Source organism: Dendrobates tinctorius, unplaced genomic scaffold (assembly GCF_039654945.1).
Source record: "Dendrobates tinctorius isolate UK_male_01 unplaced genomic scaffold, ASM3965494v1 ptg000150l, whole genome shotgun sequence".
NCBI lineage: Eukaryota > Metazoa > Chordata > Amphibia > Anura > Dendrobatidae > Dendrobates > Dendrobates tinctorius.
Window position 1 is genome coordinate 889,974 of NW_027361817.1, and position 27,990 is coordinate 917,963.

At 46.0% G+C, this 27,990-nt stretch overlaps 2 protein-coding genes across 3 annotated transcripts in view; both read left to right on the forward strand.

Annotated features, from left to right (window-relative positions):
• Nucleotides 1-27,990, forward strand: part of LOC141049832 (hemoglobin subunit beta-2-like) — a 265,364-nt gene that overhangs the window by 5,135 nt on the left and 232,239 nt on the right. The window lies entirely within an intron of this gene.
• On the forward strand, nt 6,216-10,481 carry LOC141049831 (uncharacterized). The gene is made up of 2 exons (XM_073546639.1): nt 6,216-8,276; nt 9,110-10,481. Exons 1-2 carry the CDS (start codon nt 7,984-7,986, stop codon nt 9,354-9,356), a joined length of 540 nt encoding a protein of 179 aa, XP_073402740.1. The 5' UTR covers nt 6,216-7,983; the 3' UTR covers nt 9,357-10,481.

The following is a 27,990-nucleotide window of genomic DNA, read 5'->3' on the forward strand; positions in this document are numbered from 1 at the left end:
GGCTACAGTTGTGGGGGGGAGGGCTGGCTCCAGGTTTTCATGTGCCCTGGGCGAAAGAGCGCCCCTTTAACACATACCACAACTCATCATGCTCCGATACGGCAGAGAAATAGCGGTATAGTACAATGAAAAATACTTCACTTTTTACATCTCATGACAAGGCCCATCTATTTCTCCATACAGAATCAATGGTCCCATATAATGTTTGAAACAGTATATGATGAGCTCCACATAATGCTACAGTATATGTTGGTCCCCATGGATGAAGCTCCACTGTCTTATGGGCCCAAATAATACTCCAAACATAATGGGCCCCATTTCTAATGCTCTAGTGTATAATGGGCCCTGTAAATGCTGCTCCAGTGTCTGATGTCCACCTTTGGAATGTTCCAGTGAATGGTCGGCCCCATCTATCATTCTCCAGAGTATAGTGCTCCCCAAAAATTGCTGTCCCAACATTGAAAACAATCAAATAAGTCTCCTCGCTAGGGAATCCCTGTACTTGTCTGGACTCCTCGTCGTCCCCATCTACCATCTCACTGCACAGTATTTCAACTTTGCAAGTGCTGTGATCCTGAGCAAGCAGGGGGGGCCCACTCGTTGGCGACGGCACTGGCACAGGGCCCCTGATAGTATGGTGGTGTGTCTGATGGCGGGTGGGCCGAACCTGCACTTTCATCTGCAGCTTCCTCTTTGTCACCGTGTAAGATGGAACTGTATATGGGAAGGGTAACCTGAGTTTCATCAGGTTCAGATTCAGGCCGTGTAGCGTGCGAGGGGAATGTAGTGGTCTGGGTCAATGTACCAGCAGATTCATCAAGCAGTGGCTGGGCATCAGTGTACTTGTGTCGCCCCCAGGAGTACGGTCGCCACAGTGGCATTACCTTCCTCCTAGGGAGTGTGATGTCATGCTTGGGAGCAACGAACGATCTCTCTAGCAGGTTAACTGATTGGGCGGCGTTATTCCCACGAGTCATGACCCTCCAAACAGCGTTCATGAAGGCAAAGTGTTTGTTTTACGTGGGCAGTATGGTTGCAAAGCTGAACCTTAAAGGGATGTCCAGAAGGGCACCACCAGGAGTGGAGCCTACGGTTAAATTCGACTCCACCTGGGAAACCTCAACCATGCCAGCTACAGAACAGATGCACACATTGCAAGCTTAATTCCGTTAACGAACGAGACTCCGTCATGCCCCGCGGTCCGAGTCCGGCTTACTAGAGGGACACGTGAGGCTCTGGCACATGAGATTGGCCAATAACTGGTGTGTCATGCCCTTACATGTCCGTGGCTGCATGTGCGCTATACTGAAAAGGCCAGCGTTTGTCGCTTACAGGTGCAGATAACCTGCTGAACAACGTTAGTGATGGGGATCACTGATTACAATTATTACCCGCGAACAATGATTTCCCAGTAAGTGCAGGTCAACCGCAGTTCCGGAATTAGGCCTAACCGTCATTCCTGAAAAAATGAAAAACTTACGTGTGCAAACCACAGGTGCTGTAGCTTGCTTAACAGCTCGCCAGCCGTTCTCACGCCCAGTATGGATTACACGTGATTACACAAAGGTGAGAAAGGGTACCGTATCCCCAGATAACATGTATGGATAGCGTACACATTCAAAATATATGTCTATACATCAGGAGGCAGGCTCAGACGGTGTTAGGCCCAGTATGGATTGCACGTGATTGCACAAAGGTTAGAAAGGGTACCGTATCCCCGGATAACATGTATGGATAGCATAGTGTACACATTCAAAATATATGTCTATACATCAGGAGGCAGGCTCAGACGGTGTCAGGCACAGTATGGATTTGACGGCCCAGACTACACAGCGGAGGAGCAGGGAGAGGTAAAGATTGCAAATGCTGGGGCCCTGCCCAAGCAAGGGGGGCCCACTCGTGGGCGTCGGTACTGGAACTGGGCCCCTCATAGTACGGCGGTGTGTCTGACGGCGGGTGTGCACCACCACCGTCAGAGACACTTGATTGCACTATGAGGGACCCTGTGCCAGTGCCCGCGCCCAAGAGTCGGCCTACCCACCTGTCCAGGGCAACGGCACTCGCACGGTGTCGTGCGCTAGGTGGTGACCCCGGCCATGGGGGGAGGCAGCACAGTTAGGGAGTTTTAGAAAGTGGCATATGTTGATGTTGGACATTCAGCTGATGCAAAAGGTGAAATAGGTCAAGTCCCAGGAAGAGGTGGACCAAAGCAAGCCATTTTTCTGTCACCCTATGTGTCATCAGGGGAAGGTGGGACAAAATCCTTGGAAACCCATGCGTGGTTCATTTTAATGAAGGTTAGATCATCCACATTTTGGGTTGACAGACGGGTCCTTTTTTCTGTCAGGATTGATCCAGCTGCACTGAAGACTCTTTCCAATAGCACACTTGCAGCTGGGCAAGCGAGCTCCTGTAAGGCATATTGTGCCAATTCAGGCCAGGTGTCCAGTTTGTAACCATAGTTGACAACTGCTGTCTCCTGTCACTTTCCATCGATGCAGTATTACCAGTTGTGTGAGCGGTACTTGAAAAATCAGTCCACAACATTGTCATGAAACCCCTGTCTCCAACGCCACTTCTGCTGTGTGCACCACGAACACCTCTGCCAAGCTGACCCCGGCCCGTACGGCTCGTGTGAGAACCATCACCGCTGCTGTGTTCTGGGAATGCCTCAAGCAACCGATTTACCAGAGTTGCTTGTTTATTAGCCAATATTAGGTCAAGGTTCTCCTGTGGCATGATGTTTTGTAATTTGCCTTTATAGCGTGGATCCAGGATGCTGGCCAACCAGTAGTCGTCATCGTTCATCATTTTGGCAATGCGGGGGTCCCTTTTTAGGATCTGCAAGGCATAATCTGACATGTGGGCCAATGTTCCCGGTGTCAATGATGCACTGCGAGTGCTGGTTGGAGGAGCACTTTCTGGCAAATCCACATCCCTACAGTCACGCACAAATTCTGTACCAGACCTTGCCAAGCCAACATTTTCACTTGCCCCACGAGATGCATCCTCCTCCCCTAAGTAATCATCCCCATCATCCTCCTCCTCCTCTTCTTCCTCCACCTCATCCAGGAGAGGTCCCTGAGCAGACAATCGCTGAATGTCATCAAGGATTCCCTCCTCCTCTTCCTCCTCATCAACATTGGCTGCAGAAGCCTGCTCCTTAAGGTGCGTCAAAGTTTGCATGAGCAGACGCATAAGTGGGATGCTCATGCTTAGGATGGCGTCGTCTGCGCTTACCAGCCGTGTGCATTCCTCAAAACACTGAAGGACTTTACAGAGGTCTTTCAGCTTCGACCACTGCACACCTGTCAACTCCATGTCTGCTCTCAAAGTGCCTGGCCGTGTATCCTCCCACAAATGCATTATGGCCTGCCTCTGCTCACACAGCCGCTCCACCATGTGCAGGGTGGAGTTCCACCTTGTTGCAATGTCGATAATGAGGCGGTGGTTGGGAAGGTGGAGCAATCGCTGCAGCTTCTGCATACGAACGGAGTGTACAGGCGACCGGCGGATGTGCGCGCACAGTCTTCGCACCTTCTGGAGCAGGGCTGTTAACTCCGGATAATTTTTGAGGAAGCACTGCACCACCAGGTTCAAGGTGTGAGCCAAGCAAGGTATGTGGCTGAGTTTTGAAAGGGCTATGGCTGCCACAAAATTACGGCCGTTATCACTAACTACCTTGCCTGCCTCAAGATGTACACTGCCCAGCCATGACTCAGTTTGTCGCTTCAAGTACTCGGCCAGCACCTCGGCGGTGTGTCTGTCGCCCAAACACATCATCTGCAACACAGCCTGCTGACGCTTTCCACTAGCTGCTCGATAGGGGGACACCTCGTGTGCAACAGTGGCAGCTGCAGATGGAGTGCTCGTACGACTGCGCTCTGTGGACGAGCTTTCGCTTCTGGAGGAGGAGGAGGAGGAGGAGGGTCGAACGCCTACAGCCAACTGTTTCCTATACCGTGGGCTAGGCAGCACTGTCCCACCACCGCTGTCCCCTGTGGACCCTGCATCCACCACATTAACCCAGTGCGCAGTGATGGACACGTAACGGCCCTGGCCATGCCGACTGGACCATGCATCAGTTGTGAGGTGCACCTTTCCTGCATAGGCCATGTGTTCGCGGAAAGGTGCGCTTTCCACCAACCGAAAGGGCATCATCTCAAACAAGATTAGTTTGGCAATGTGGGCGTTCAAACCCAGTGTACGCGGATGAGAGACTGAGTACTTTCTTGACCTACTCATAGTGTCTGGGAGGGTGAGCTGGACTTGAGAGCTGCATATGGTGGAAGTAGCGGTGGACAGGGCGGACTGAGAGAGGGTTGATGATGGTGATGGAGTTGTTGTTCTTTCTGATGGCCTAGAATCAGTCTTTCGTTGATATAACAGTGGGATTCCCTGACTGCTGTGGCCTTGCAATGACACCTCAACATTTGCTGCTGTGCTAACCGGTGGGCTTACAGTGGGGGAAACAATGTAGCGTTGCTGACTACCTTCGTTGTGATCAGTTGCACATGTGGCACTTGAGGTTTGGTGTTGTGTCCACGCTTGCAAGTGCATGGTGGTTAAATGTCTAAGCATGCAACTGGTATTCAAATTTTTCAGATTTTTCCCTCGGCTAAAGGTCTTTGCGCACTTCTTACAGATAACCTTGGCCTGATCATGAGGATTTTGTTCAAAAAAGTGCCACACTGCACTCTTCCTACTTTGGCAGACATTTTGCGGCCTAGCACGCTGTGATCTTTTGACCCTCTGGACAAGCTGTCCTGCAACTCTTTTGATTTTTGGAACCTGTCTTTGGAGTGCTCCGGGCCTGCCAGATAACAGCTGTTGCGATGTCGATGTCTGCTGTGGATGCTCCTCATCTGAGCTATTGGAAGCAGCACCCTCTTCCCCCAATGGATGCCAATCTGGGTCAACAACTGGGTCATCCATCACCTCCTCTTCAATGTCATGTGCACCGTCCTCTGTGTCACCGTGTATGGTGGTATAGTGTGCGGGAAGGGGCACCTGAGTCTCATCAGGGTCAGAATCTGGCTCTGTACACTGCGAGGACAATGTAGTGCTCTGAGTGAATGAACCAGCAGAATCATCCATCAGCGGCTGTGCATCAGTGCACTCCATGTCAGATTCATCTTGGCCTGGGTAATTCACCATTTCACTTGATAATCCAGGCATGGTATGTGAAAACAGCTCCATGGAGTAATCAGTAGTATGGCCTGCGTCATCCTTCAATCTTGGTTGGGGTGAAGGACACAAGGAAAGGTGTGGTTCATGAACATGAGCCTCCAATGACGACTCAGTGCTTTTACTTTTTACAACTGAAGAAGAGGAGGCGATAGAGCTGGAGGCTGAGTCAGCAATGTAAGAAAAAACTTTTTCCTGATGCTCTGGCTTTAAAAGCGGTTTGCCAACTCCTAGAAAACTAAGCCTTCGAAGCCTTATGGAGCCAGACGATGACGCAGGCTCAACACCTCCTGCATTCGGTCCTATTTTGCTCTTGCCACTACCATCAGATTCACCACCAACACCATCATTACCAGCTGCCAACTCCCGCCCAATTCCACGGCCTCTTCCACCAGCCTTCCTCATTTTTGGTAGAAATGTAGACAAAATCCAACAAACTATATAGTAATGTAAAACAAGGTACAAGGTGTCTATAGGAGAGGGGAGATTTTGAATTTCTGCAGACACTTGTGGACACTAGACACATTTGGATTGTGTGAGGCCCACTGAATATCTGAGCGCTATGTCACAGGCTCGATGGCACAGCTGTGACCAAAGTGACTTGAGGATAAGGGAGATTTTGAATTTCTGCTCACACTAGTGGACAATGGACACTTTTGGATTGTGTGAGGCCCACTGAATATCTGAGCGCTATGTCACAGGCTCGATGGCACAGCTGTGACCAAAGTGACTAGAGGATAAGGGAGATTTTGAATTTCTGCTCACACTAGTGGACAATGGACACTTTTGGATTGTGTGAGGCCCACTGAATATCTGAGCGCTATGTCACAGGCTCGATGGCACAGCTGTGACAAAAGTGACTAGAGGATAAGGGAGATTTTGAATTTCTGCTCACACTAGTGGACAATGGACACTTTTGGATTGTGTGAGGCCCACTGAATATCTGAGCGCTATGTCACAGGCTCGATGGCACAGCTGTGACAAAAGTGACTAGAGGATAAGGGAGATTTTGAATTTCTGCTCACACTAGTGGACAATGGACACTTTTGGATTGTGTGAGGCCCACTGAATATCTGAGCGCTATGTCACAGGCTCGATGGCACAGCTGTGACCAAAGTGACTAGAGGATAAGGGAGATTTTGAATTTCTGCAGACACTTGTGGACACTGGACACTTTTGGATTGTGTGAGGCCCACTGAATATCTGAGCGCTATGTCACAGGCTCGATGGCACAGCTGTGACCAAAGTGACTAGAGGATAAGGGAGATTTTGAATTTCTGCTCACACTAGTGGGCAATGGACACTTTTGGATTGTGTGAGGCCCACTGAATATCTGAGCGCTATGTCACAGGCTCGATGGCACAGCTGTGACAAAAGTGACTAGAGGATAAGGGAGATTTTGAATTTCTGCAGACACTTGTGGACACAGGACACTTTTGGATTGTGTGAGGCCCACTGAATATCACAGCGCTATGTCACAGGCAGAAATTGGCTAGTGTATCACAAACTACAAGGTGTATGTAGAATTGGGCAGAATAGGAATCTCCCTAGAGTGCAGGTCTGTAAAAACGGAACATGTCCTCGACTTATTCTCACAGAGTGACACAGATAGCTTCACTGTGGCTGTGATAACAGCCGTTACACGGTACTGTGTGAGGAGCGTACACCGCTGTATGGTGTGAAAAAATGCACGCTCAGTACCTCAGCAGGACAAAAAAAAAAATGGGATTGCTTTTAAAAAAGCAGTTTGCAGAGCAGTGGGTAAACAGCAATGCAGCTGTCAGGAAGCCTTAGAAGGCAGCCCAACAACCAACACCACTGATATACCACAATATAGCCTCCCCTTGCACTGCACACACAGTGACTGGTGTGTTGTACAGGCAAAATCGCTAGCAGCAGAAGCAGTTTTTTTTTCTTCTTCCCTGCCTAACGCTCTCCCTACAGAATCAGCAGAAACCTCTCCCTATGCTAAGATTGGCAGAAGTAAGATGGCGGTCGGCGTGCACGCCCTTTTATAACCCCTGTGATGCCCACCAAAGCAAGCCAATCACTTGCATGCCCTTCTGAAAGACGGTGGTGACCCGTGCCTATGTCATCACGTTGCCCACAGTGTCCGTGGATCCTGATTGGCTGAAAAAGAGCGCAAAACAAACTTTTGAAACGCGACTTTGGCGCGTAAGTCGCCGACCTCGTGGCCGACCTCATCCTAGGGTCGGGTTTCGTTTCATGAAACCCGACTTTGCCAAAAGTCGGCGACTTTTGAAATTTTTCGACCCGTTTCGCTCAACTCTACTGAAGACAAATTTTACCTGAGAATATTGATTATATGAGGAGTAAAAAAAGAGATCCCATACTGCATCTATTACAGATACACTGCAGTTATTAACATAGGAAACTGTATTTGGTCTTGTAAAGAAGCACTTCTTTTTAAATGGTGGTAACTTTTTTTGGCAGTACAGGGGTTGATCGGTCATGTTGGGAGCTCTTAAAGTCTGAGCTCTCAGCTGAGCACAGTTAGGCTACTTTCACACATCAGGTTTTTGCTGTCAGGCGCGTTTCTGCCGGATCCGTCTTGTGCATGACAGCCAAAACCGGATCCGTCTCATCCGGTTCATCCGGTTTTCGATCCGTTTTTCGACGGATTACGCCGGATCCGGTTTTTAAAAATGCCCCTTGTGGCCTTCCGAACGGGATTGGCTACTGAAAAACTATATATACCGTGTTCCTACAGCCCTTCTTTGACTGGTTGTTGAGGAGAAAGTGCAGGTTGGAGAGAAGAGCAAGTGACTGGCGAAGATGGATGTTGTGATTGGAAATATTTTGAAGAATTTGGCGGATTTTACAGCACAGGCGAATCGTAGACGACGTTTGTGGATCCACGCCATCACAGCCAAGAGAATGACGCTTGGGGTCTATTCTACACTCTGCATGGACCTTAGACGAAACCCGGAGAAATTTTTTGGATATGTTTGGATGAAAATGGAGAATTTTGATTACTTGGTGGAGCGTATTGCACACCTCATAAGAAAATCGGACACCTATTGCCGCTTCTCTGTTTCACCTGCAGAGCGTCTGATGGTGACTTTAAGGTAAGCCACATTTATTGTATATGCTCGCATCAGAGCACACTTTCACTGCAATCTTGTTGGTGGTAGTTTGTATCTCCAAGTGTTATAGCTGACTTTTGGTATGTAATTGTCATGATACCAAGTGCTGGATGACCGGCACTTCTGGGGTTAATGTTCTGATCTCAGTGCAGACTCTCACCTGCACACCTGGGACCTATTATGGTGGCCTCTCATTGGTTCTGGGGAGGCTTCTTATTGCCGCAGGAAGCTCCCATCCCCCGTCAGTTATACTTTCGCCCTTGGCATTGTGTGGTGACCCCTGAGTGTGTTTGTGCTGTGTTCTGGTTAATTGATTCTCTGTGTATGACTCGGTCTGTTCTCTGGATATCGCTTTGGATTCTGCTTGGTACCTTCTACGTCAGTCTGGTTTTGATCTCTGCTTGGCCCTGATTATCCTCCTGTCTCATCCCTGATACTGTATTGATATCTTGTGTATGACCTTTGGCTTTGTCTGACCTCCCGTCTGTTTATCCCTCCTGTACCTCGCTTGTCTGTATGGTGCTTGGCTTCTGCTTCACCCTACTCTGAGTGTTTTTCCATTTCAGTAAGCAGGACGCTAAGCCCCGCCCCCTTGCAGTCACATGACCGTTCACATGACCGAAGGTCCTGTGCGTGCTTTCTAGATTTCTACGTTCAGGTCCCGTGCATCTTTGTTTACCGGCTATTCTTGTCCCCAGGGGTCCCTGTGGTGCAGGTGATTCCCTGTCTAGCGGAGGCTGTATACCGGCGCTGTCAGGACCCTGACAGTAATGCTGTTATTTTAAACTAATTGATTGTTTTTTAATTCCCCACAGATTTCTTGCAACTGGAGAATCCCTTTCGTCACTGCATTTCCAGTACAGACTCGGGATTTCCACCATATCTGGAATAGTGAAGCACACATGCCGTGCACTGTGGGACTCCTTAGCTGAAGAGTTTTTACCAGAGCCCACAAAAGAGAGGTGGATTGAGATTTCTGAAAAGTTTCTACAGATATGTCAGTTTCCAAACTGCTTGGGCGCTGTGGACGGCAAACATATCCGCATTGTAAAGCCAGCATGATCGGGATTGGAATATTTCAATTACAAGAAATATTTTTCCATTGTCCTCACGGACATCGCTGATGCGGAATACAAATTTATTGCTGTTGATATTGGGGCCTATGGCCGCTCCAATGACTCTCAAGTTTTCAAACTGTCTGCCATGGGGCGTAAACTGTATGGAAACACCTTCCAGTTCCCATCCCCTAGACCGCTGCCGCAAACATCTGGTTCACCTATGCCATTTGTCTGTGTAGGGGATGAAGCCTTCCAGCTGTCAGAACACCTTTTGAAACCATACGGTAGCAGAGGATTGTCAAGAACAAAACGCATTTTTAATTACCGCCTCACAAGAGCAAAAAGAATGGTTGAATGTGCCTTTGGTATTCTGACAGCCAAATGGCAGGTCCTATTGACTGCGATCAACCTCAAGACAGCAACTGTTGACGAGGTGATCAAAGCTTGCGTGGTACTCCACAATTTTGTTATCAGCAAGGAACCCATTTCCATTGAGGACACCTCTGAAGAAACCACCTTGCAAGATTACCAGAACATTACCACTAGAAGTTCTGTGACGGTTTCAGTAATGAGGGACAATTTTGCACAATACGTTATGTCACCTCAAGGCAGAATACACTGGCAGGATGACAGAGTTTGAAAGATTTGTGCCCTTAACCAAACTTGTGTACCTTCTATACCAACAGTATATTCGTTTGCCAACCAAAGTTGGCTATCTTGTCATGGTTTAAATATTTTTACCTTTAGGCCACAGGTGTGTACCTGGTTGTGTTTTATGCAAAGTATTTCACCTTTTAACAAAAGTTGTGTACATTGTTAGGAAATCACCAACAATAAACACAACTTTTTAGGTGAAATACTTTGCTTCAAACACAACCAGGAACACAACTGTGGCAAAAAGGTAAAATTTATTTACCTTTTACCCACAGTTAGATACCTGGTTTTGAATACCTTTTTACCTTTTAAATACCCTGTATTTAACCTTTTTTTTACCATATTTCGCCGCAGAAAGAAATGACAGACAACCAGTGTAAAACAATAATTAAACTTTTATTGAAAATTTTTTTTTTTTAGTAAACTGTTTTGATATTTTGATAAACTTTTTTAATAAAGCTTTGAAACCATAAAATTGGTCATTTTTATTTAAATAAACACATATATTTATAAATTTGTGTGGTGTGGGGTGGAAATACTGCTGGAGGGGCTGCGGGACACTTCGACACTGGGAGTGTGGAGAGAGGACTGGGATCATGGTGGGGAAGGAACAGTTAGAGGTGAAGGTGGTGAAAAAGCTACAGAATGGGTGGACATGTGGGAGGCAGAAGAGGTGGTGGGCGGTGGAGTGGAGGGTTGGGCAGGGACTGTAGGAGCAGATGATGTGGATGGAAAGTGGTATGGGTAATGAGTTTGGTACGGGGAAGGAGTTTGGTATGGGGCAGGTTGCTGGAAGTGGGGAGATGTCTGGTAATGGGGAGGTTGCTGGTACTGGTGAGGTTGCTGGTACTGGGGAGGTGGCTGGTATGTAATAGGAGGAGGAGGAGGGTAAGTGGCTGGAGGGGGTGCAGGTGGAGGAACTACTGGGGTGGGAGGAGGAGGTTGGGAGGTAACTTGCTGGAGAGCACCGTGGCACGAATGTATTACATGCATCTGCTGGCTAGGAGAGAGCGTTTCCATGCGCTCCACAACAGACCTGAAAAAGGTGTGGTTTGGCGAAGATCTTGCTTCTGAATGCATGGTTTGCAGAAGTGTCTTTAACTCCAGAATGCCGGAGTTGATCTGCTGAAAGCCTGCGGAGATTTGCTCTGGCAAGACTTTTAGACAGTTCTGGAAAGATGCATTCAGATGCAAGAACTCTGGCGCATAAGTCTTTTCCTGACCCCTCTGCCGCTGCCGCCCAGTACCCGCAGGTGTACTAGAGGTGGCAGGGGCAGAAGGGTGGGGTAATGGGAAAGCGATCTCCTCACCAGCAGCTCCATGTAATGTTGTCGGCCACGATGCTCCTGCGCTGGTGGATGGGACAGATGGGTCTAATGTGTGGGAAGGCTGGGAAGGTGCAGATGTACCGGGGCGGTCGAAGTGTCCCTCGGTGCCGGTCTCCTCAGGGATCACCTCAGAAGGGTACAAACGTGCTGGCTCCCGAGTGCTGCTCACCGTGCTGTGGAATAAAGAGAAAAAAAAACAATTAAAATAGTGACATGGCATGGCCTTGGCTGAAAAAAAAAATTGACATCTAAACATTTTTTTTTTTACATGTGGTGTGTAATATTTACCTTCTGGTGACCATTGTATCCCGGAGGAACGACAGGGCTCGTGCGTACTTGTACTTGCTCCTGCGTCCTCCAGATCCACTCGGGGCCCGCATCTCTTTATTGAACTCCTTCTTGAAACGATCCCTCACAGACCGCCACCGCTTCACAATTCTCTCCCCTGAAACGAGAAAGGACAAAGTGTTTGTATACAGCATCAGTGTTTCCCAAACTCCAGTCCTCGTGGTCCCCAGGGGTCATGTTTTCATGATTTCCATAGTAAATAGAAATCCTGAACACATGATCCGTGGGGACCACGAGGACTGGAGTTCGGGAAACACTGGTTTACATCAAGCAACCGGTACTGTATATACTTACTCTCTTTAATCTGGGCCCGAGCATCGAGGTCCTCCAGCGGTCTACAAGGAGCGAACAGATTTCCTCCCAGAGCCGTCGGGTATCTATCAGGTCAGCATGGCGGCGGTCAGCCATATTCCATAGTGGCTCCCTTTCTCTGACGAGATCGATTAGCTGGTCCACATCAGTTCCTCCATCCTCACCGTCAGAGTCGGGAGCACGCTGTGAAGGCTGTTAAAGTAAAAGAGAAAAATAGCAAAATTAGGCACCACACTTTAAGACATGAAATAAAAAGTGTAAAAAAAATTAAACCAAAATATTATACTTACATGCTGGTAACCGCCGTGTTGCTGTCGCCGACGACCCTGGGAGGCACTGCGAGGACCTCTTGGCCGAGCACCAGATTGGGAAGACTAGAGAAGAAAAGAAAAAAAATTATGTGTTTGGATGTTGGCATATTTGTTTGCTGTGTGATGTCTGCAGTACATTGTTTTCTATGTGTTGTGTGTAGTGTGATGTTGTGTTTCTACGTTTGATGCAAAAAACTTACCAATTGTGAGCCCACTCCAGGTGTGTGTTCACCCCTTCCTTCTTCTTCTGGGAGCTCCTCTTCAGCTTGTGATTCCTGTTTTGAAATAAAAGACAATGAATAGACATATATTCCAGAGATGATGGATTTTGGAAATAAAAACATACCGTCAAACGCTGACGATGCGAGGGAGGGCTCCCAGAAGAAGATGTGGTGTCCTCCTGCTGGCCAGACTCCACTCCTGTGGGTGGTGCTGCTGCTGCTGCTGCTGCCAGTGCTGCCAGTGCTGCTGCTGCTGCTGCATCTCTTGGGCGGCTGTTGAATAAAGAGAAACAAAGGGCCAATGAATATCTTGATATTCCATGGCCCTAGTTTTGAGGAATGGGGGATTTGATAATTACCGTCTGTCATCTGCTGGTGGACTCCCCTCCGGTTGTTCCTCATGGTCGCTTGGCTCCATTTGGGGTGGTGGTGTTGGTGGTGTAGTAGTCTCCTGCCTTCTCCTGCGGCTGGTTCCTGTCTTGGGTGGCATGTTGGGTGTGGCTGAGGGTCCCACTGTCATGGTTTTATATATGTGTGCTGTGGGCAGAGCTACTGAGCATGCTCAGACCCAAAAAAACAGATCCGGCCACCAGATCCAGCTTTCGCCGGATCAGGCACATTTCGGCGCTCATAGACTCTCATTGTGTCAAAAAGCCGGACCCGGCGGGTCCGGCTTTTTCACCGGAGACAAAAAACGTTACAGTAGCCGTTTTTTCCAGACGCCGGATTGCGACACATTGCCGGATCCGGCGAAAACCGGACGAAACGCATGGCCATCCGGTGCTAATGCAAGTCAATGGGGGGAAACCGGATCCGGCATTGCATTTCGCCGGATTCGGTTTTTGTCAAAAGAGCCGGATTGCGCCTGACGGCGAAAACCTGATGTGTGAAAGAGGCCTTAGCCTTGCCTATTCCCTATATAATCTGGGTCCTGACTGAAACACATTGTTCAGAGCTTATGCTGCATGGCTTGGAGGAGAGCTGTTTGGAGGTTATATGACCAGGCAGCTTCCTAGGGCCCCCGTTCTCCCAGGGTCCCCCAGCCAGCTGCACATTACACAGCCACTATGGGGCCCGTGAGGCAGGCAGGCCCGCCTGCCGCCAGCGCCGACTCCGCTCATTGCTGCATTGAACTATACCGGCGTCTGCCGGTACAGTTCAAAGCAATGCTAGAGGAGAGAGCATCAGCTGATGCTCCCTCTCCCATCATTCCCCGCTCTGCCTTTGACACAGCGGGTGCGCGATGACGTCATCGCGCACTCACTGTGTACAAGGCCGTGCAGGCTGAGACAGGGGCCGGGAGCAGCGCGGGCACGAGGAGAGGTGAGGAGTGTGGTTTTTTTTTTAATGTAACAGTGAGTACTGGACTATGGGGCCATTCTCGGAGGGGGGGCTATATACCATGTGGGGCTGTGTTATATACTATGTGACTGTGTTATATACCATGGGGGGTACATCATACATTAAATTTTATGGGCGAGGCTGTGTTATATAATAAGGGGGACTACATTATATTCTAAGGAGAGGTGGGCTGATTTATATTCTATTCGGGGCTACATTATATTCTATGGGGGACTGTATTACATTATATTCTATGGGGGTTGATTGCATCATACTCTATGAGGGGGCTACATTGTATTCTATGGGGTACTGCATTATATTCTCTGGGGGGCTGCATTATTCTCTATGAGGGGGCTGCCATATATTCTATGGAGTGGCTGCATTATACTATTTGAGGGGAGCTGCATTATATTCTATGGGGGGGTTACATTATATTCTGGGGGTGGCTGCATTATATTCTATGGGGGGTTACATTATATTGTATGGCGTGGCTGCATTATACTCTGTGGGTTGGCTGCATTATACTGTATCGAGGACTATCGGGAATATATTATATTATATGAAGAACTATACTATGGGAAGTGAATTGTACAACATTGATGACTGGTGATGTATTATATTATATTGAGCACTATGAAGAGTGCATTATACTATATGGAGGACTGAGCGGTGTAGTTTAATATATGGAGGACTATGAGGAGTGTATTATATTATATGGAGGACTGAGTAGTGTATTATACTATATGGAGGACTGAGTGTATTTTAATATATGGAGTGCAATGAGGAGTGTATCTAGTATATAAAGCTCAAAGTGTGTATGTATGTATGTATGTATGTATGTATGTGTGTATGTATGTGTGTATGTATGTGTGTATGTCCGGGATAGGCATCCGCACCGTCACAGCTACAGCCACAAAATTTGGCACAGTCACACGTCTGGACCCCGAGAGCGTCCTAAGCTATGTTGTGAGGCGAAATTTTAACCCCGCGCGTTCCAATTCACCAAACAATTTTGCCCCAATCTACATACTGGGTAAAAAGTGTGTGCGCGTCAAGCCCCGCCCCTCATTACGATGTCTTAATGCCCCTATTTGCATACTGGGGAAACAGTGTGTGCGTATCAAGCCCCGCCCCTCATTATGATGTCACAATGGTTGCCATGGCGACGCTGATGTCATGATAGGTTGCAAGCCCTGCCGCCGCTCATTATGATGTCATAATGGTTGACTATGGAATGGAGGATGTGTGATGGGTATATGGGCACGGGACTATGGGATGTAGGATATGTATGATGGGTATATGGGCACGGGACTATGGGATAGAGGATGTGTGATGGGTATATGGGCACGGGACTATGGGATGGAGGATATGTATGATGGGTATATGGGCACGGGACTATGGGATGGAGGATGTGTGATGGGCATATGGGCACTGGACTATGGGATGGAGGATATGTATGACGGGTATATGGGCACGGGACTATGGGATGGTGGATATGTATGATGGGTATATGGGCACAGGACTATGGGATTGCGAATATGTATGATGGGTATATGGGCATGGGACTATGGGATGGAGAATGTGTGATGGGTATATGAGCACTCGACTATGGGATGGAGGATATGTATGATGGGTATATGAGTACGGGCCTATGGGATGGAGGATGTGTGATGGATATATGGGCATGGGCCTATGTGATGGAGGATATGTATGATGGGTATATGGGCACTGGACTATGGGATGGAGGATATGTATGACGGGTATATGGCACGGGACTATGGGACGGAGGATGTGTGATGGGCATATGGGCACTGGACTATGGGATGGAGGATATGTATGACGGGTATATGGGCACGGAACTATGGGATGGATGATATGTATAATGGGTATATGGGCATGGGGCTATGAGATGAAGGATGTGTGATGGGTATATCGGCGCTTGACTATGGGATGGCGAATATGTGCGATGAGTATATGGGCATGGGACTATGGGATGGAGAATATGTATGATGGGTATATGGGCATGGGACTATGGGATGGAGGATGTGTGATGGGTATATGGGCACTCGACTATGGGATGGAGGATATGTATGATGGGTATATGGGTAAAGGCCTATGGAATCGTGGATATGTATGATGGGTATATGGGCACAGGACTATGGGATGGAGGATAATTATAATTTGTTATAACTAACCACAGTTAGTTACTATGCCTGGGCATCGCCGGGCTCTTCAGCTAGTTATACTATATGGAGGACTATGGGGAGTGTATTATACTATATGGAGGACTGGGGAGAGTATTATACTATATGGAGGACTATGGGGCACATTATATCTAATATATAAAGCTCAAAGTGTGTATGTATGTATGTATGTGTGTATGTATGTGTGTATGTATGTAAGTGTGTATGTCCGGGATAGGCATCCGCACCGTTGCAGCTACAGCCACAAAATTTGGCACAGTCACACGTCTGGACCCTGAGAGCATCCTAAGCTATGTTGCGAACCCCGCGTGTTCCAATTCACCAAGCAATTTTGCCCTTGTCTACATACTGGGGAAAAAGTGTGTGCGCGTCAAGCCCCACCCCTCATTATGATGTCATAATGCCCCTATTTGCATACTGGGGAAAAAGTGTGTGTGTGTCAAGCCCCGCCCATCATTATGATGTCATAATGGTTGCCATGGCGACGCTGATGTCATCATAGATTGCAAGCCCCGCTGCTCATTATGATGTCGTAATGGTTGACTATGGGATGGAGGATGTGTGATGGGTATATAGGCACTGGACTATGGGATGGAGGATATGTATGATGGGTATATGGGCACGGGACTATGGGATGGTGGATATGTATGATGGGTATATGGGCACTGGACTATGGGATGGAGGATATGTATGATGGGTATATGGGCATTGGACTATGAGATGAAGGATGTGTGATGGGTATATGGGCACTCGACTATGGATGGCGAATATATATGATGGGTATATGGTCACGGGACTATGGGATGGAGAATATGTATGATGGGTATATGGGCACGGGACTATGGGATGGAGTATGTGTATGACGGGTATATGGGCACGGGATTATGGGATGGAGGATGTGTGATGGGTATATGGGCACTGGACTATGGGATGGAGGATATGTATGACAGGTAGATGGGCATGGGACTATGAGATGAAGGATATGTGATGGGTATATGGGCACTCGACTATGGGATGGCGAATATGTATGATGGGTATATGGGCATGGGACTATGGGATGCAGAATATGTATGATGGGTATATGGGCATGGGACTATGGGATGGAGGATATGTATGATGGGTATATGGGCACGGGCCTATGGGATGGTGGATATGTATGATGGGTATATGGGCACGGGACTATGGGATGGAGGATGTGTGATGGGTATATGGGCACTGGACTATGGGATGGAGGATGTGTGATGGGCATATGGGATGGAGGATGTGTGATGGGTATATGGGCACTGGACTATGGGATGGAGGATATACAGTATATGACGGGTATATGGGCACGGGACTATGGGATGGCAGATATGTATGATGGGTATATGGGCACGGGACTATGGGATGGACAATATGTATGATGGGTATATGGGTATGGGACTATGAGATGAAGGATGTGTGATGGGTATATGGTCACTGGTCTATGGGACGGCGAATATGTATGATGGGTATATGGGCACGGCACTATGAGATAGAGGATGTGTGATGGGTATATGGGCACGGGACTATGGGATGGAGGATATGTATGACGGGTATATGGGCACGGGACTATGGGATGGAGGATGTGTGATGGGTATATGGGCACTCGACTATGGGATGGCGAATATGTATGATGAGTATATGGGCATGGGACTATGGGATGGAGAATATGTATGATGGGTATATGGGCATGGGACTATGGGATGGAGGATGTGTGATGGGTATATGGGCACTCGACTATGGGATGGAGGATATGTATGATGGGTATATGGGCAAGGGCCTATGGGATCGTGGATATGTATGATGGGTATATGGGCACGGGACTATGGGATGGAGGATAATTATAATTTGTTATAACTAACCACAGTTAGTTACTATGCCTGGGCATCGCCGGGCTCTTCAGCTAGTTATACTATATAGAGGACTATGGGGAGTGTATTGTATTATACTATATGGAGGACTGGGGAGAGTATTATACTATATGGAGGACTATGGGGCACATTATATCTAATATATAAAGCTCAAAGTGTGTATGTATGTATGTGTACAGTCATGGCCAAAAGTATTGACACCCCTGCAATTCTGTCAGATAATACTCAGTTTCTTCCTGAAAATGATTGCAAACACAAATTCTTTGGTATTATTATCTTCATTTAATTTGTCTTAAATGAAAAAACACAAAAAGAATTGTCCTAAAGCCAAATTGGATATAATTCCACACCAAACATAACAAAGAGGGTGAAAGAAGACCAAAGAACTGTCTGAGGACTTGAGAAACCAAATTGTGAGGAAGCATGAGCAATCTCAAGGCTACAAGTCCATCTCCAAAGACCTGAATGTTCCTATGTCTACCGTGCGCAGTGTCATCAAGAAGTTTAAAGCCCATGGCACTGTGGCTAACCTCCCTAGATGTGGACGGAAAAGAAAAATTGACAAGAGATTTCAACGCAAGATTGTGCGGATGTTGGATAAAGAACCTCCACTAACATCCAAACGAGTTCAAGCTGCCCTGCAGTCCGAGGGTACAACGGTGTCAACCCGTACTATCCGTCGACATCTGAATGAAAAGGGACTGTATGGTAGGAGACCCAGGAAGACTCCACTTCTTACCCCGAGACATAAAAAAGCCAGGCTGGAGTTTGCCAAAACTTACCTGAAAAAGCCTAAAACATTTTGGAAGAATGTTCTCTGGTCAGATGAGACAAAAGTAGAGCTTTTAGGGCAAAAGCATCAACTTAGAGTTTACAGGAGAAAAAAGAGGTATTCAAAGAAAAGTACACGGTCCCTACAGTCAAACATGGCGGAGGTTCCCTGATGTTTTGGGGTTGCTTTGCTGCCTCTGGCACTGGACTGCTTGACCGTGTGCATGGCATTATGAAGTCAGAAGACTACCAACAAATTTTGCAGCATAATTTAGGGCCCAGTGTGAGAAAGCTGGGTCTACCTCAGAGGTCATGGGTCTTCCAGCAGGACAATAACCCAAAACACACTTCATAAAGCACTAGAAAATAGTTTGAGAGAAAGCACTGGAGACTTCTAAGGTGGCCAGCAATGAGTCCAGACCTGAATCCCATAGAACACCTGTGGAGAGATCTAAAAATGGCAGTTTGGAGAAGGCACCCTTCAAATATCAGGGACCTGGAGTAGTTTGCCAAAGAAGAATGGTCTAAAATTCCAGCAGAGCATTGTAAGAAACTCATTGATGGTTACGGGAAGCGGTTGGTCGCAGTTATTTTGGCTAAAGGTTGTGCAACCAAGTATTAGGCTGAGGGTGCCAATACTATTGTCCAGCCCATTTTCGTAGTTTAGTGTGAAATGATCAATGTTTTGCTTTTTGCTTCATTCTCTTTTGTGTTTTTTCATTTAAGACAAATTAAATGAAGATAATAATACCAAAGAATTTGTGTTTGCAATCATTTTCAGGAAGAAACTGAATATTATCTGACAGAATTGCAGGGGTGTCAATACTTTTGGCCATGACTGTATATGTATGTGTGTATGTATGAATGTGTGTATGTTCGGGATAGGCATCCGCACCGTCGCAGCTACAACCACAAAATTTGGCACAGTCACACGTCTGGACCCTGAGAGCGTCCTAAGCTATGTTGTGAGGTGAAATTTTAACCCCGCGCGTTCCAATTCACCAAACAATTTTGCCCCTGTCTAGATACTGGGGAAAAAGTGTGTGTACGTCAAGCCCCACCCCTCATTATGATGTCATAATGCCCCTATTTGCATACTGGGAAAAAAGTGTGTGTCAAGCCACGCTCCTCATTATGATGTCATAATGGTTGCCATGGCGATGCTGATGTCATCATAGCTTGCAAGCCCCGCTGCTCATTATGATGTCTAATGGTTGACTATGGGATGGAGGATGTGTGATGGGTATATGGGCACTGGACTATGGGATGGAGGATATGTATGACGGGTATATGGGCACGGGACTATGGGATGGCGGATATGTATGATGGGTATATGGGCACGGGACTATGGGATGGCGGATATGTATGATGGGTATATGGGCACTGGACTATGGGATAGAGGATGTGTGATGGGCATATGGGATGGAGGATGTGTGATGGGTATATGGGCACTCGACTATGGGATGGCGAATATGTATGATGGGTATATGGGCATGGGACTATGGGATGCAGAATATGTATGATGGGTATATGGGCATGGGACTATGGGATGGAGGATATGTATGATGGGTATATGGGCACGGGCCTATGGGATGGTGGATATGTATGATGGGTATATGGGCACGGGACTATGGGATGGAGGATGTGTGATGGGTATATGGGCACTGGACTATGGGATGGAGGATGTGTGATGGGCATATGGGATGGAGGATGTGTGATGGGTATATGGGCACTGGACTATGGGATGGAGGATATACAGTATATGACGGGTATATGGGCACGGGACTATGGGATGGCAGATATGTATGATGGGTATATGGGCACGGGACTATGGGATGGACAATATGTATGATGGGTATATGGGCATGGGACTATGAGATGAAGGATGTGTGATGGGTATATGGTCACTGGTCTATGGGATGGAGGATATACAGTATAAGACGGGTATATGGGCACGGGACTATGGGATGGCAGATATGTATGATGGGTATATGGGCACGGGACTATGGGATGGACAATATGTATGATGGGTATATGGGCACGGCACTATGAGATAGAGGATGTGTGATGGGTATATGGGCACGGGACTATGGGATGGAGGATATGTATGACGGGTATATGGGCACGGGACTATGGGATGGAGGATGTGTGATGGGTATATGGGCACTCGACTATGGGATGGCGAATATGTATGATGAGTATATGGGCATGGGACTATGGGATGGAGAATATGTATGATGGGTATATGGGCATGGGACTATGGGATGGAGGATGTGTGATGGGTATATGGGCACTCGACTATGGGATGGAGGATATGTATGATGGGTATATGGGCAAGGGCCTATGGGATCGTGGATATGTATGATGGGTATATGGGCACGGGACTATGGGATGGAGGATAATTATAATTTGTTATAACTAACCACAGTTAGTTACTATGCCTGGGCATCGCCGGGCTCTTCAGCTAGTTATACTATATAGAGGACTATGGGGAGTGTATTGTATTATACTATATGGAGGACTGGGGAGAGTATTATACTATATGGAGGACTATGGGGCACATTATATCTAATATATAAAGCTCAAAGTGTGTATGTATGTATGTATGTGTACAGTCATGGCCAAAAGTATTGACACCCCTGCAATTCTGTCAGATAATACTCAGTTTCTTCCTGAAAATGATTGCAAACACAAATTCTTTGGTATTATTATCTTCATTTAATTTGTCTTAAATGAAAAAACACAAAAAGAATTGTCCTAAAGCCAAATTGGATATAATTCCACACCAAACATAACAAAGAGGGTGAAAGAAGACCAAAGAACTGTCTGAGGACTTGAGAAACCAAATTGTGAGGAAGCATGAGCAATCTCAAGGCTACAAGTCCATCTCCAAAGACCTGAATGTTCCTATGTCTACCGTGCGCAGTGTCATCAAGAAGTTTAAAGCCCATGGCACTGTGGCTAACCTCCCTAGATGTGGACGGAAAAGAAAAATTGACAAGAGATTTCAACGCAAGATTGTGCGGATGTTGGATAAAGAACCTCCACTAACATCCAAACGAGTTCAAGCTGCCCTGCAGTCCGAGGGTACAACGGTGTCAACCCGTACTATCCGTCGGCATCTGAATGAAAAGGGACTGTATGGTAGGAGACCCAGGAAGACTCCACTTCTTACCCAGAGACATAAAAAAGCAAGGCTGGAGTTTGCCAAAACTTACCTGAAAAAGCCTAAAACATTTTGGAAGAATGTTCTCTGGTCAGATGAGACAAAAGTAGAGCTTTTAGGGCAAAAGCATCAACTTAGAGTTTACAGGAGAAAAAAGAGGTATTCAAAGAAAAGTACACGGTCCCTACAGTCAAACATGGCGGAGGTTCCCTGATGTTTTGGGGTTGCTTTGCTGCCTCTGGCACTGGACTGCTTGACCGTGTGCATGGCATTATGAAGTCAGAAGACTACCAACAAATTTTGCAGCATAATTTAGGGCCCAGTGTGAGAAAGCTGGGTCTACCTCAGAGGTCATGGGTCTTCCAGCAGGACAATAACCCAAAACACACTTCATAAAGCACTAGAAAATAGTTTGAGAGAAAGCACTGGAGACTTCTAAGGTGGCCAGCAATGAGTCCAGACCTGAATCCCATAGAACACCTGTGGAGAGATCTAAAAATGGCAGTTTGGAGAAGGCACCCTTCAAATATCAGGGACCTGGAGTAGTTTGCCAAAGAAGAATGGTCTAAAATTCCAGCAGAGCATTGTAAGAAACTCATTGATGGTTACGGGAAGCGGTTGGTCGCAGTTATTTTGGCTAAAGGTTGTGCAACCAAGTATTAGGCTGAGGGTGCCAATACTATTGTCCGGCCCATTTTCGTAGTTTAGTGTGAAATGATCAATGTTTTGCTTTTTGCTTCATTCTCTTTTGTGTTTTTTCATTTAAGACAAATTAAATGAAGATAATAATACCAAAGAATTTGTGTTTGCAATCATTTTCAGGAAGAAACTGAATATTATCTGACAGAATTGCAGGGGTGTCAATACTTTTGGCCATGACTGTATATGTATGTATGTATGTATGTGTGTATGTTCGGGATAGGCATCCGCACCGTCGCAGCTACAACCACAAAATTTGGCACAGTCACACGTCTGGACCCTGAGAGCGTCCTAAGCTATGTTGTGAGGTGAAATTTTAACCCCGCGCGTTCCAATTCACCAAACAATTTTGCCCCTGTCTAGATACTGGGGAAAAAGTGTGTGCGCGTCAAGCCCCACCCCTCATTATGATGTCATAATGCCCCTATTTGCATACTGGGAAAAAAGTGTGTGTCAAGCCACGCTCCTCATTATGATGTCATAATGGTTGCCATGGCGATGCTGATGTCATCATAGCTTGCAAGCCCCGCTGCTCATTATGATGTCTAATGGTTGACTATGGGATGGAGGATGTGTGATGGGTATATGGGCACTGGACTATGGGATGGAGGATATGTATGACGGGTATATGGGCACGGGACTATGGGATGGCGGAAATGTATGATGGGTATATGGGCACGGGACTATGGGATGGCGGATATGTATGATGGGTATATGGGCACGGGACTATGAGATGAAGGATGTATGATGGGTATATGGGCACTGGACTATGGGATAGAGGATATGTATGACGGGTATATGGGCATGGGACTATGAGATGAAGGATGTGTGATGGGTATATGGGCACTCGACTATGGAATGGCGAATATGTATGATGGGTATATGGGCACGGGACTATGGGATGGAGAATATGTATGATGGGTATATGGGCACGGGACTATGGGATGGAGGATGTGTATGACGGGTATATGGGCACGGGATTATGGGATGGAGGATGTGTGATGGTATATGGGCACTGGACTATGGGATGGAGGATATGTATGACAGGTATATGGGCATGGGACTATGAGATGAAGGATGTGTGATGGGTATATGGGCACTCGACTATGGGATGGCGAATATGTATGATGGGTATATGGGCATGGGACTATGGGATGCAGAATATGTATGATGGGTATATGGGCATGGGACTATGGGATGGAGGATATGTATGATGGGTATATGGGCACGGGCCTATGGGATGGTGGATATGTATGATGGGTATATGGGCACGGGACTATGGGATGAAGGATGTGTGATGGGTATATGGGCACTGGACTATGGGATGGAGGATGTGTGATGGGTATATGGGCACTGGACTATGGGATGGAGGATATACAGTATATGACGGGTATATGGGCACGGGACTATGGGATGGCAGATATGTATGATGGGTATATGGGCACGGGACTATGGGATGGACGATATGTATGATGGGTATATGGGCATGGGACTATGAGATGAAGGATGTGTGATGGGTATATGGGCACTCGACTATGGGACGGTGAATATGTATGATGGGTATATGGGCATTGGACTATTGGATGGAGAATATGTATGATGGGTATATGGGCATGGGACTATGGGATGGAGGATGTGTGATGGGTATATGGGCACTTGACTATGGGATGGAAGATATGTATGATGGGTATATGGGCACGGGACTATGGGATGGACGATATGTATGATGGGTATATGGGCATGGGACTATGAGATGAAGGATGTGTGATGGGTATATGGGCACTCAACTATGGGATGGCGCATATGTATGATGGGTATATGGGCACGGGACTATAGGATGGACGATATGTATGATGGGTATATGGGCATGGGACTATGAGATGAAGGATGTGTGATGGGTATGTGGGCACTCGACTATGGGATGGCGAATAGGTATGATGGGTATATGGGCATGGGACTATGGGATGGAGAATATGTATGATGGGTATATGGGCACGGGACTATGGGATGGAGGATAATTATAATTTGTTATAACTAACCACAGTTAGTTACTATGCCCAGGCAGCGCCGGGCTCTTCAGCTAGTTATATTATATGGAGGACTATAGTGTATAATACTATACCGTATGGAGGACTATGGGGTGTAAACTGTAGATGTGCTGCTGATAACATGATACTGTATGGTGATCTGTTAGTGATCCATTAGTGATTGTTCTGTCGCCATCATTCTTTCTCAGACGGTGGAAAGAGGCCAGGAAACAAGTGTTGAATGACTTCAATGTTGTCAATCACACTCATTTAGCGGCCTGAACTCCGCGCATGTAAATACAATCGAAATGCTTCTGTGTGGTGTGTAATATGCTAGCATTTGGGGCCCCATTTTAAACATTCCCTGGGGCCCCACTTTGCCTAAAACTGGCCCTGTGAGAGAGTTTGGTGGATCTATCTGTGACTGTTGATTGGGTTTGTATCTGGTTCTGGGTCACCTGACAATCAAGTCCTGACACCCTGTTCCAATAGTCATGCTGGTCTTGGTGACTCGTCCTGCAGTGATGATGTGCTGAACCTGTGTTCACCTGACCACTACAACCAATCACTGGCCTCAGTAGTTTTTTACCATTTACGCAGTCTTCACGGGAGTCAGTAATTGGCCGCAGCAGTCATGCACTCAAGTTCAGCATAAAAAAAGTTAGTTATGTAGCTAAACCTTAGTGCAGGAACTTAAAGGTCAGTACAGCATATAATAATTTCTGTAAGGGTATGTGCATGTGCAAATGACATGTTTTTCACGTGGGTATGCTCCATAACCAGTCTGAAAAAGCGCTAAAAAAATCCTAAAAGAATGAATATGCGCACTGCAATGTCAAAAATGATTTACTGAATATTGTTTAGTCATTGGAGATACTAACTGCTTCCAAAGACACAAAGCAGTTCATAGAATTGACCAATCCTCAGGCATCCTCTGCTTGGAAGTTACTTACTAGTTGATACAGCGCAATTAAAAAAAAAAAAGTCAGCGGCAAAGATGACGCAAAAAATGACTTCAGGGAAAAAAAGGCATAGTTTCCTGAAGTTTTATCTGTTCAAAAAAGATGGGGTGTGCATACATGTCTAACTGATGCTGTGTGCATATATCCTAAGTGTGAGTATACCCATTCAAGTTTTGTTCAGGCTTGGGCTGCTTTCACATTTGTGTCTGTTTGCGCAGCGTTTCATCCGCAGCAATCTGTATGCGTCATGTTTGCCTATCTTTAACAAGGTTGTACGCAGGGCCATGTGTTTGTGGGTTGCCCTCCCAGGGCTGTGGGGTACTCAGTACCGGTCCGGTGTCAGGGGGATGTGTCACAGCAGCAGTGACCCAGTCCGTGGCCCTGGGCGCTGTAAAATAATGCATATCCTGTAAAATACTCAGGACTAGTTACCAGATAAAAATATAGTGGTTTATTTGGTTTCTTCCATCAAAGAAAGGTTATTACAGAAAAACAGGTGAATAAAAATAAGTGAAAGAGATATTGTCCATTAGATCATGCTCTGAGATCCCACATGGCAAAAGCAACATGTATTCTTCTTCTCTCCGAGATCCTGAATAGCAAATGGCTGCTGTGTCTCAGTTCGGCTTCTCACATCGCCGTCAAGTAATATACCAGCTGTTATGTCATGTCATCTTGCGTCTGTCTCTCATGATGGTGAGGGAAGAAGAGGAGCGACCTCTACAGTTAGCCATGAATTATATACATCTCCTAAAGCACGTGGTCTCTACATATATGGAGCTGTCTTTCTACCATGAGCCAAGCTTAAAAATAGCCTATGTCATGTAAGCTAAAGCATTCTACAGAACTGGGTCTTATAAGAAATTAACGGATTATTAATATTTAACAATTCCCCCTTTTGAGGGAGACAGACATTAATTGGAACCCTCAAATATAACGATCTTTTTTCTTCTTTTCTTCTTCTTTGACAAAATAATTTAATATCAATAATAATAATAATAATAATAATAATAATAATAATATTAGATTACCGTTATAAGTACTCAATGACATAATTGATGTGAATTCATGTTATGGTAAGCCGTGAACAATATTCATATAAAATATGTATAATTATACTTCCCTAAGTCTAAATTGAAGCATCTCAGGTCCAGTCATCATCATCTGATGTCATCTGGTCTTCATTTTGATGTCTTCTGTCTTCTTCTTGGTTCTTTTAAAAATACAGTTTTCTTATAGCATATAGATGTTGTAGGAATTGTGTGGTGTATCAAATCAAAGTCCATAAATTCAAATGTTGATAAGAAACAAAGTCTATAGATGAAATGCAGCTTTAATATCTGTGCAGTGTCATCTTTAAAAACCTGGGCTTACATTGGCTCGCCTTGGATATTCTGGAATCCTCCATCGGTACTGGTCTTTGAACAGGTGTGACGTCTTTGGTCAGCAAAGCAAGGGTTAAAATGACTCTTCCTTGCTAAACATAGCACCATAACCAGTCCTTGTCCTAATGCACAGGACATATGTCAGGGTTGTAGCTTCCTGATAATTACCTTCATTGTTCACCAGCTTTCATCGAAGCTTTTCAGGTGATTGAAAACCTCTGGAACTTGATAAGAACGTGATAACACAGTTCATCTCAGCATCATAGGATCATCCTCCTCTGGTTATCAGGTTAGACACTTTAATCGTGACTGTCAGTGGTGGATACTGCACTTGTGACTGTCAGTGGTGGATACTGCACTTGTGACTGTCAGTGGTGGATACTGCATTTGTAATTAACACAGTCTATTACTCAGTAATCATAGCTTTGTTACCTTCTGGGATTTCTGGATCGCGGCATTCTTCTTCTTGCAACTGATAAAAATCAATGAAGTTTAGAAATGTGAAAAGTCTTTATTAACATAATTTCAGTATCTTGCTTGAAGTCTTCATTCCCTATTCTATACCAAATCTGGTAATTTCCCTATCCCATAATATCACAGCGTACCATAGCAATCAGTAATATCCATATAATTATTATCAGAATTTGTACTGTATATGGATTTCAATATTTGAAATAATAAACCAATAATAAGTGATAATACATTATTATCCATTTTTTTCATGTGATAGAACATTTTTATGTCATAGGTGTAATTACCTTTCTCAACCCATAGGTGTCACTGTGTTTTATGTAACCAGTGTTTTCATCTTTATTAATAAGGAATATATTTATTATACTAATAATATGTAGGAATGTATAGCCATGAACCAAAATAAGAATATATGAGTGAGCGAATGAATGAATAAAAGAATTGTTGCATATAACTCAGAAGTGAAACATTTTCTTAGTAATAGAACCATATAATTGCTATATTTAATGAAGCAATATTCTCAGTAGATATTACTTTACTAAATAT

What these genes read in the sequence shown, in the direction of transcription:
- LOC141049831 (XM_073546639.1), top strand. Translation starts at nt 7,984, where the DNA reads ATGGATGTTGTGATTGGAAATATTTTGAAGAATTTGGCGGATTTTACA. An exon ending in CGTCTGATGGTGACTTTAAG is followed by an intron (nt 8,277 to 9,109) that starts GTAAGCCACATT and finishes AATTCCCCACAG; the next exon opens with ATTTCTTGCAACTGGAGAAT.